A 10,761-nucleotide genomic window follows, 5' to 3' on the forward strand; every position below is an offset into this window, starting at 1 on the left:
ATATCTCCAAAAAGCGTTCTGATGATAGAATTCCCGGTGATTATCGTAAAAGAAAGGATATAACACTTGAAGAGAAGCTCAATGTTATCAACCTCAAAATCACCCTTCTCCCCCATCAAGTTACATTCATATTTTTTCAAGGTAAAGTGTTAAATTTACTGTATGATTTCATTATTAGATATGAATGTAACATTTATTTAGACTGTGCTATCCTTTGTGTTAGGCTAACTACTAAATTTTTTCGATTTCGAGCAATCTGCACCTAACCCTATTTTCTCCATAAGCCCTGTTATTTCTATTACGCGATTTTCTATAACACGATATTTTACAAGAACACAATTATCGCGTTATAGCAGAACTACCTGTACTGTATAGTGTAAACTCGCTGATTTTCCATTTCAAAAAGTGCTAAGTTCCATTTCAATTCCATTTCGGTGAGGTATTGTTTTAATGCAGGTGTTATAAGGGCATACCAGCTAAGTGGACACTGCATTTGCCTCCAGATCCCACGGCCGACCACTGAGTAAGACGCCCTCAGTCGACCAAGCTGCAGAATAGGTACAAGTTAATGCCTCAGTGTTCAGTGTGATGTATGACTTTCGGTTCTTCTATGATTATATTCCTAGTCATTGATTTGTACACAGTTTAATGACACGATAAACATTTTCTGTATTTTAAATTGTGTAGATGTGATTTGTTTATATAAAGAGCGAGATACACGTTGTTACCTCAATAACCTGTAATTATAATTACAGTATTCAAGTTCTTCTAAACTTCCCAAATCAGTACATGACACTTTTGAAAGCCTAGATACCAAAAAATTCTCTAGATATTTATGCCATCAAAACCTGGCATTGGTGTATTTAAGCGACTAGGTACTCCAAATCACACTTGTTTGACATATTAAGCGAGCACCAATGATTATGAGATTATAATCATGATGCAATAAACCCTTTAAAAAATATTAACATAATACTTATTAAAGATGCATAAATTTCAGATAGCAGGATTAAGCTAAAGCTCATATATACCCTGTACTGTATGCGAGCTGGAGGAGTTAAATTTGTTAGTGATCAAGAGATGGATCAATGCATACAGACAATCTAATCTAATCAGAGCAACAGTCTTTTGGTGCTTCTAATACTTACCAAGCACAATCATATACGTAGTTTGTGAAATAGTGGCAGCCTACAAATGTTCCACTGCGTGAATAAGTTCTTGTAGATAGCCTAGTATCTAGACTTCTATCAATTATGTCGAATTATTCATATGCAACAAAAGGATGACCAAGATACCGCAAATAATAATCACCACCACAGTGTTCTATATAATGCAATAATACATCAATAACTCGTTAACTGAATAATATTAAGGGAAATCTTACGAAGTCAAGTTGATGGTAAATTTTCCTTATACAGTACAGTACATAACTTAGCTACAGCATAACGCCCCTTAAGTGATTTGAAAAATTAACACCGAGTTTGTAATTAACTGCGATACGTTCACTCTGCAGTAATTAATGGATAAAAGTAATGTAAAGAATCGTTGAGAATAATTTACAACCTTAATGAATAAATAAGTACTGTATGTGTAATTGATTAGGTAACTCTTGACAAACATAAACAGGCTGACTGTCTTACCAGGAAGCATATAACCAAATATCACCACATACCAACCAAATACTTTCACATACCTATACCAAATAACCACATATCTACCAAATATTACCACACCACACACACCTACCAAGTACTACCAATTGGTATATAATTATAATTCTGATCACATCAAGTAATTTGAAATAGTTACTAACTACACCCATAAAACAACACAATCATATATACCGTTATCCGTAAAAGCTGAAGACTCTTTACCGGCTATAAATTAATATGCGGTAGCCCCTTGATGTATTTCATGAGCCATGACCAAACTATCCAACGACACCTATAGGTCACTTATTTTTAGCAACATCTAACCTCAGCCTTTGTTTGGGAAGACTTATGGACATTGTAAGCAGACCAGGGCTAAGATAACATTGCAGTGATAGATACAAGACAAAGAAAATTCAGACTAAATCAGTTTAATCATGTAGTACTGTATTTCTAATGACTATCGGGCTTACCCACTGAAGCCATATCATAAAATATAATTCTAGAATACACAGTTTTGTTTCTCGCCACTTACCACTGACGAAAGAATCCAATCAAATCCTGCAGACTCGAATTAGATGGTCGACTAAGGAGCTCCAGTGTTCAACAAGAGTCGTCTACCAATCATACCTGTCGGCACCTGGTAGGTTTCTCTTCTTCTGAGTGCCCTAATTGTTGTACAGAGGACTGATTCTCCAATGTCATTTCCATAACAGCAGTAATAAAACAGCGTATGTAATCATCGTGGCAAGCCAGGACGAATATGTCTAGGAGAATGGTGGAAACTGCAGTCAGTGGACAGCTGATAGTCTCCATAGTAGTGCCAAAAACGGAATTCATCCAATAATATGGAACCTTCATGAAATATATTGGCTGAGAAAATAAATGTATTACGACTTTCATCATATTTTAAGATAGCCGAATATTTTTAGTTGATTTTTATACACCAATATACAGGTATTATAGCCTCTTGTAAAAGAATTTCATTGTGGTGTTGCAAATCAGTAATTCAAAAGAGAATTTGATCTCATATGTTGGCTTTCCTTTCATGTTCATAGAAACGAGTGTGATATAAACACCTATTTATGTATAATAATGAAATACCTATATATCAATAAAGGTTCAACATTACGGCATCAATGACGGGCAAACATGCAATACAAGGAACAGGTGCAAGTTATATGTGATGTGAGAAAATATTATATGTAGATGCATTGAAATATATTTCATATAATTAGTGTAAGTTTACAAAACTCAATATAAATTCAATAATGTATGAATATGAAACAGTATTTAAGATGGTCATGATTATTGAGTGATGCAGTTGATACTAATGGAAATTCACAAGGAGAAGGAGGAGGGTGGTGGCCTATGGATGAACCCCATGACCCCGTTCTCTAACCAGTTCCTCCCTACGACTCCCAAATTGATGATCATTAAAGCCAATCCTAATATAAAAATACTATCAACATTTAGAGATCATTTTTCACCTGCAGTACAGAACAAACTATTAAACATGTAGATAAAGAAGAAACTCAAATTAATTACAGTGTATATATGTACAGTAGCTAAAACAATCATCTGTGGGGGTGGGAGTCGATATGCTCCGAAATTTTACGTGTGACTAGTGACAGCCCTCATATACCCAAATTTATCATCCATGATCTCATATTGTTTCCCACAAAGTATGCACAGATAGTTGCTTTAGCTACTGTACCTATGGTTTCTAGTGTTGAAGACAATACATAATTATATTCATGTTCATTTAAAAGGCTAATTAGTCTTAAAAGTTAACATAGAGTTCACTGTTCCGGTGTTAATAACAGTAACAGCTGGTCTTATTTTTATAAAAGTCCCTTGAAGCTTGTATTTACCGAGTCTCTTGGGGAAGTTACACATACTGAACATAAGTTTGTACTTCATATTTACTAAAGTGGCATGGTGAAAACTACAGTTATGTGCAGAAAATTATTATAAGCATGCTGATGTTTTGGATTTGTAATTTTTTCAATAAAAACTATAAACACAAACATCAAGAGACTTCGAGAATTAAACCTAAGCGATAAAGCAAGTAAATATGTTTCCCTGTTTCGAGAATACAGACAATTATTCTCAAAGGCCGAGGAAGCCAGATTGATTACTACACACCACCCCTCCCTCAATCCCCCCATCCTCTCTGACTCTGACTCAGTTTCACCACAGGGAGTGAACTTTAGTCCATGATAGTACAAGTACATCTATATTGATTACAGTACTTTACAATATGAAGAGCAACAGGAAATTAATCTTGGCACTTTCCAAGGACAAGCTGTCATCTAAACAGTGAAGTCATTTGCATTATGTGGTGATTCAAAAGTATTATACATAAACGTTTCCTTTACAATAATAGTTGAAGACCACAAAAAAGTATCCTTAATAGTTAATGTCACAACTAAAGCCATACTTTGTTTTAGTTAAATTTACTTCCAGTTTCTTCGAACATTCGATCACTGACTGACTGTCTTCTTCACTAACTCGAGCTGCTGTATCCCAGGCGTCTCAGTGTTTCACTTTTTATTTTCTCTGCCAGTTCTTTAAGGAGTCGATTAATTTCCTCTACCCATACGTCTCGAGCCTCCATGCTTGGTGCGCAGAACGTGTATTCTTTGTTCTTTTTCTGCCCTCCAAGCACGAGTTCTAGACTGAACTCTCTTTTGCTGGTGTTACTCGGGATCAAAAAGTTCACTTGGTTGATGGGCAGGTGTTCCTGATACTCATACTGCTCCTTCTTCGGCACCGTCACCACGATCATCTCTACAAACAGCAGAACACGATAACTAATTCTACCTCTGTCTGTGAATGAACTTCTGATGGTGAATGAATTATGGAGAAGCAGGGGTCTGAAAAGATGAAGATCAAAAGGTACACTCTTGACTGCAGCGATGAGAATACCAGAGTCCCCTCGACGGTTCATCTCCCGAAGCATCTCAACGGCCTCCTGGACTATTTCCCTGTCTTCTGGTGGGGCGCTCCTCAGCATTTTCTCTAAGTTCATGAAATAGAAGTGCAATCTCTTATAGGAGCATCTTATATCCTCCCGTAGTGTGGGAAGCTGTTGTGTTACTGCTTCTGGCAGATCTTCTAAGTATTTATTGATCTTTGGCGCATTCATCAAATAATATTCATAATTTTTCAGCTGATCCTTCCGGGAGATAAAGACTTCAGCAATTCTGGAACACGATCTGTAGCCATCGTACAACTCTTCATACATATCGTTGTGAACTGTAGCCAATGTATCCGTGCCCCTCAGTAGATTCTGCAGCTGAGGTTTAAGTGATTTTCTAGCATCACGTATTCGTCCAATTGAATAAAGGTACTTGTGTTCATCTCTCAGAAATTGGACAATATCTTCCTCGAATGACGTCTGCGTAGTCTGCTGCTTGTTATCTATCATCGACGTCCTCATGTAAATTCGTTCAGTTTCCCTCAAGTTGATCCCTAGCACCTCGTAGTATTCTTCTTCCTCCTCATAGATGGTGTCATCTCCATCATCAGATGACAAAGTTCCCTTTTCAGACATGATAACATTATTTGGTGGTGGCCACTGATTTGCCCGAGTTGCTACCGTGTCGTCTGAAGAAGAAATAGATAATCTGTGCAATTGTGGAGGAATCGTGTTGTAAATCAGCTCCTTTTTCACGTCATCGCCACTTGCCATGGACACGGCACCCAAGATTTCGTGATTACTTTGTATCTCTTCATATATTTGATTTCCTCCTGGAACCTGAGCAGTCTTTATCTTCATGTTGCCCTCTGTTTCATTTTCATTCCTACTTTTACCTGGATTTATTTGGGAGTCAGGAATAGTATTAGTCATTCCTGATACAGTACCGCTCTGTTGTGGAAAATTAAACGGTGACAGACACGTTAACAAAGGCGTTGCGACCATATTGGGAGGTCGAGGAGGCAACGTAGGGCTTAAAGCAGTCTGAAGCAGAGGAGAACGAGAGCTCGGCTTCCGGTCTGGCAGTGGCGGTGGCTCTTGAGTGTCGGGGAGATGCACAAATTGGTCTTTCTGCTTGTCAACGATCGGGGAAATTGTCGGTGACGATAATGATTGAAGGACAAGATGATGTGGCATAGTAAGTGTCAGGTTTGTACAAATTGGCGGACCTGTCGATGGTGGTGGCGTATTAGGAAGCGGAGGAGGGACTTTCGACTTCATATCAATCAATCTGTGGAAACAAACAAGTTCTATACGGTATACAGTATTCATTGGTATATCTCACCTCATAGGCTAATATGAATTAACATACTGTTAAGAACATTGTTTTGACTTCTAGGACACAAAAGGAACTGAAACGTTCCAAGAATTAAGTTTGCCGTAATGCCCGCCCAAATTCTTCACAATATGCCGTGCAGGTACTGTACAACACCTTTGCAAAATATCTTAATTTCATTGCAATAAGTTGCAGGGGTATTTACCATTGACTTTAGAATACCTCCTAATATCAAGTGCGCATAGCTTCAAAATGACCATGATATTGGTCAGATTAAAAAAAATCGGGGGGCTGACTGTGCCCCCCAAACTGCTTGGGCTCGCTGCGCTCGTCATGTTCCCCCCTCACCCTACCCCATTTTTTTTTTATTTCTGGATCCACCCCCCTGAGTTGTCAACTGATTTTATTACCATATCCTTAGTTGTACACTGTTCAGTATTGGGAATAAGGTAATCATACATGATAAGTTATATTTTGATCAACAGGTAATGACATTAGAGTAATAGTCGCTGCCCACCGGCAGAGAAATCGCAATCAAAACAAACTTGGTGAACGAAAGAAAAAACTATATAAAACGTCAAGCAAAAATACACTAAGTACTGTAAATACCTGTATGAAGGTCAATTAATAAATAAAGTAAAACATAACATCAAATTAGAGACTGCTTGTACTCTCCTCTCAGTCTCACCTAGTTTTCATCACTTGTCTTTTGTGCCTGTAGTCTTGGATGAGCAGTTCGGCCTCTGTATCAGACATCATGTCTAACACCACAGCCAGGCGCTGCTGCTCCTTCTTCTGACACTTGCCGACGAACACTAGGTGGCCTGGTGTCTTGCGTATGACTGTCATAACGCTCACACTCTCCAATTTGTGGCGGCTTACCTAAGAATACCATTTGATGTGTCTTAATTACAAGTATGGAGTTAGTGTTGTGGCCGTAGGTATGTAACAAATAGCGGATCTCATGAAAATTAAGAACCTCCGCATATCTTACTTGATTATTAAACAAACTAACGCTAAATTGCAGGGGGGCAGGGGGTATATTAAGTTAAGATAGATTAAATTAGCATTCAGGTGTTGAATCCTCAGGTGAAACAAGTGGGGTTCATAATTTCATAAGATCCTAGGTAACATATGCATGAGAGTTTGTGTACCTTTTTATCAGCGGACAAATTCCTTGCAAAGTGTAAATTAACATTAACAGTTAATTTTATCTTGTTATTTCAACCTTTTTTGCAGTTTGAGGAAAGTAAAAAAAAAAAAAAAAAAAGAAACACAACTGCTCAGGTGTTTTCAACTCTCCAGATGACAACATTTACCGCTAAGGTCAACGGCAATAGGAAGATGTAACGTTACTATCTATTTGTGTTCCTTTCGTGCTTTAATCTATCCAGTCGTCTGTGTCACTGGTAATGGGTAGCCATCTGTGTTTGAATAACATCCTATAATTGTAGACTGTAATCATATATGAGGACGTGTTGTTTCTGTCACTGTTAACACCGTAGGATGTAATAGAGACGAGAGAGGCGAGTTCTTCACTATTATCAACACTGATGTTCCAGTAAGTCTGCTGCTCTATGTTCATTCTAAACATTTCACAACACAAAACTTAATTTTTCATAACTATTACATTCATCGGCTCTTTAAGTTACTAAAATGATACATAACTCAAACATTTGAATATCCTGAAATTTCATGATAGGAAACCTAAGCCCTAGCTCCATAAGGGATAAATACTACAACTAAACTTGTGTCCTCACAGCCCCAAACTTCAATATAACTATCAGAGTGATGGACCAAGCACACCAATGACATGGATGTTACAAGAAACCAGATTTCGGTCCTTATGCCTTACTTACCACGTATTCATTGTTGAGCACCTGTATGCTATCTTTGTCCACGTGGATCTTCACTCCCATGTACCCCGTTTCAACTCGTCCCAGAATCCCTGGGGCCATAACCCTGCCTGCCCCTCCACACACTGCATCATGACACTGCTGGGCCACTTGAATCCTCTCCTCATTTCTCAGATTCTTCATGGCCAGGGTCACTTCCACCAGACCCAACAACAGGGCATTCTGCTCACTGCAACCAGCCATGGCTCCTTCCACACCTCTCCTGACGTAGGCAGAAATTGGGTAAAATTTAAGACGTTAATGGCAGTAGCAAGTGAAGTTGTTTAAGTGGTGTAAATGGTAATGTTTAGTACATATTGACACTGTGATGGTAGTGTTTTAGTACATACTTGATGGTAGCACATCTTGATACTGTCTAATGTACCTAAATAAGACCAACGATTGCTCTAGTGTTTTCATTCAATAAGGCAGGTATGGTCAGGAAGAGGACGACCTTTCTACATTAACCTAATAAAGATAAGTTCTTAACATGTCCATTATCTGAGTGTGCAAGACTCTGATTTTGATTATAATTGACAGTGATTATGCCATATATACGTGTTTCTTTAAAGACCTTCAGCTCAGCTCCTGAAGATTTGGGTACTAAGCATATTTCATCTGATGATAAATCTAAATCTCATCTAACTTAACTTAATCCTTTGATAATGTTATTAAATATCAGAAGAAATAAACTGGGGTGCCTAATTTTCAGATGATCTTAACTTATAATATACAACCAATTAACAACTGCTTTTCTTCACTATAAATAGTCGTTCTGTAGAGACTTAGAGTACAGGTATTGTTATTTATTGAAGACACCTGCGCCATTTCAATTTCTGCATAGTACAGTATTAAGTCAATGGTCCGTTTTGTCATATTTCTACTCACCATTTAATGTCACAAATAATTTTAGTAACTAGGTTTCACTGATAATATAATCACAAGTTAACTAATTTTGATAATATTGTAACTTAACTTAAGGTAACTAATAATGAGAAGCTGATACCACTGTAACTTAACATAACTAAATAATGATAATATTGTAATTTAATGCAACATACCGGTAACAGAATACTAATTTATATCTGTATAATTTGTCATTTCTAGGTGTGGCTTACAACAGCTCGTGTGTGTGTACTACCATCTCTACTTCTACGAGTGTCTAAAACTTACCTTAATATGTTTCGCTCGTATATTTCACAAAGTACCGTCTTGCAGGACTAATGCAGTAGACAAGCCTTGCATGCATGTCCCCAATACAGCCAATCTACAACGACACATCAGGCTTCACCAAACATCACCACTAATGATACTAAGAAGAGCAATTTTTCACATTCTAAAAAACCTTTCCAATTTAATTTTGTCAATTCTGTCAATGTTGCTGCACTGACATGGACAATGATGACGATGTCTAGAATGACTGAGAAACAACCAAAGATATTGAAGATATGATTAAACTCAGTAGATAAGAAACCACAAAAAATACCTGATTATACTATCACTTGTCTGTTATTCAACTAAGCAACTTACTTTAACTGACACAGTACCTGAATAATCCAGGTTTGGATACAGAGAAATCAGAAATTTGCCATTTAACATAATGCTTGTGAATATAAAGATAACTTGATCATTAACGTGTTTGTAAACAGAGCAATAAAAATAATGTGGTTCCCCCAAAAATTTACTGATAAGATAATCTCACAATGCTTGACACCCCGACACAATGGCCACCCTAAAACACAATACAGTACTGTACTGGATTGTGCATAACCTACAACACAACAATAAATGTCTAACAACACAATATATGTGTCTACCAACAATATAATGTATGCACAACACAATCCATGTCTATCAACAATATGTGCCCACATGCCCAATAACATGAGTTTCAAAACACATGTGCACCAAAACAAAATACTGTAGCTGCTAATGGCCTTCTAAACACAGTGGCAGGGTCAGTTTTGTTGTCAGCAAAATATCTGTAATATAACCCTTACAGTATTATGTGAATAAAGGGGGGGGGGGAGGTCTCACATACACCTATGAACAATGATAATCGCCTGGAATAACCTAAGACTTCATTTGTGCTGGGTAAAAAAAATTATATATACAGGTACCCGTATATATATATATTTTCATGTCCGAACCAGTTTCAGAATGCTTTTCACAGTATATTAGATTGGTCTAAAATATATTTACATGAATTTGAGAAAAAGTGGATTCATATAGTTTAAATTAACAGTTTTAATCTTACATCTGGCAGTGGCATATCATTTAACCCTGTAAGAGTTGAAGAAACTACTGCAAATCAAATGTTGCATATTCGAGGGACAGACTTTCAAGCGACAAACGCACCTGTTTTGCAAGTTTCTAAAGTCTGTACCCCTATTACAGCAGGTTTAAATTACAAAGACTTAAATAACAAAAAATGAAAAATGCTATACACAGCACGATTAAATAATACGTTAACTAAATAATGAGATATTTTAATTGTGAAGGAAAGAATTATTACAGGATAAGAAATGCTTACCTTGCTTCTTAGGAATACACACCAATGACCTGTTAACGGGTTGTCATCCTTGATTTCTTAGTATGATATAATCAAGATTTATCCTTATTTTTAGTCAAAATACTGTACACCCTGCATGCTAATACACCATCATTTGAACACCTATGTCATACAATGCCTCACATGAACATAACATTCATTTTCACATTAGCGAACAAAAAAAAAATATCATGTACTGTATGAACCTTTATGCTTTTTCAAATAGACTAAATCTATCATCGCATGCAGTTTAACCCTCAACTGTGTCGGGTGCAACAAGCACGAAGGATCAGTTTAGTTCTAGCCCTTAACAAGAACAAGAAGCTCAAGTACACCACAAGAAATAATACCCCACTGACTCCAGTTATAGTAGTCATAGGATTATAATTATACTGTACTGTATATCT

At 37.0% G+C, this 10,761-nt stretch overlaps 1 protein-coding gene across 1 annotated transcript; it reads right to left on the minus strand.

The window, feature by feature from the left end:
• Positions 1–2,853: 2,853 nt before the first annotated feature.
• Positions 2,854–10,756, minus strand: LOC121870029. Its single transcript, XM_042371767.1, has 4 exons — positions 8,977–10,756; positions 7,768–8,026; positions 6,597–6,790; positions 2,854–5,863 (listed from the first exon to the last, which is right to left on the minus strand). Exons 2-4 carry the CDS (start codon positions 8,005–8,007, stop codon positions 4,159–4,161), a joined length of 2,139 nt encoding a protein of 712 aa, XP_042227701.1. The 5' UTR covers positions 8,008–8,026; positions 8,977–10,756; the 3' UTR covers positions 2,854–4,158.
• Between the last annotated feature and the right edge of the window lie 5 nt (positions 10,757–10,761).

Source organism: Homarus americanus, unplaced genomic scaffold (genome assembly GCF_018991925.1).
Source record: "Homarus americanus isolate GMGI-L3 unplaced genomic scaffold, GMGI_Hamer_2.0 scaffold14467, whole genome shotgun sequence".
Lineage (NCBI taxonomy): Eukaryota > Metazoa > Arthropoda > Malacostraca > Decapoda > Nephropidae > Homarus > Homarus americanus.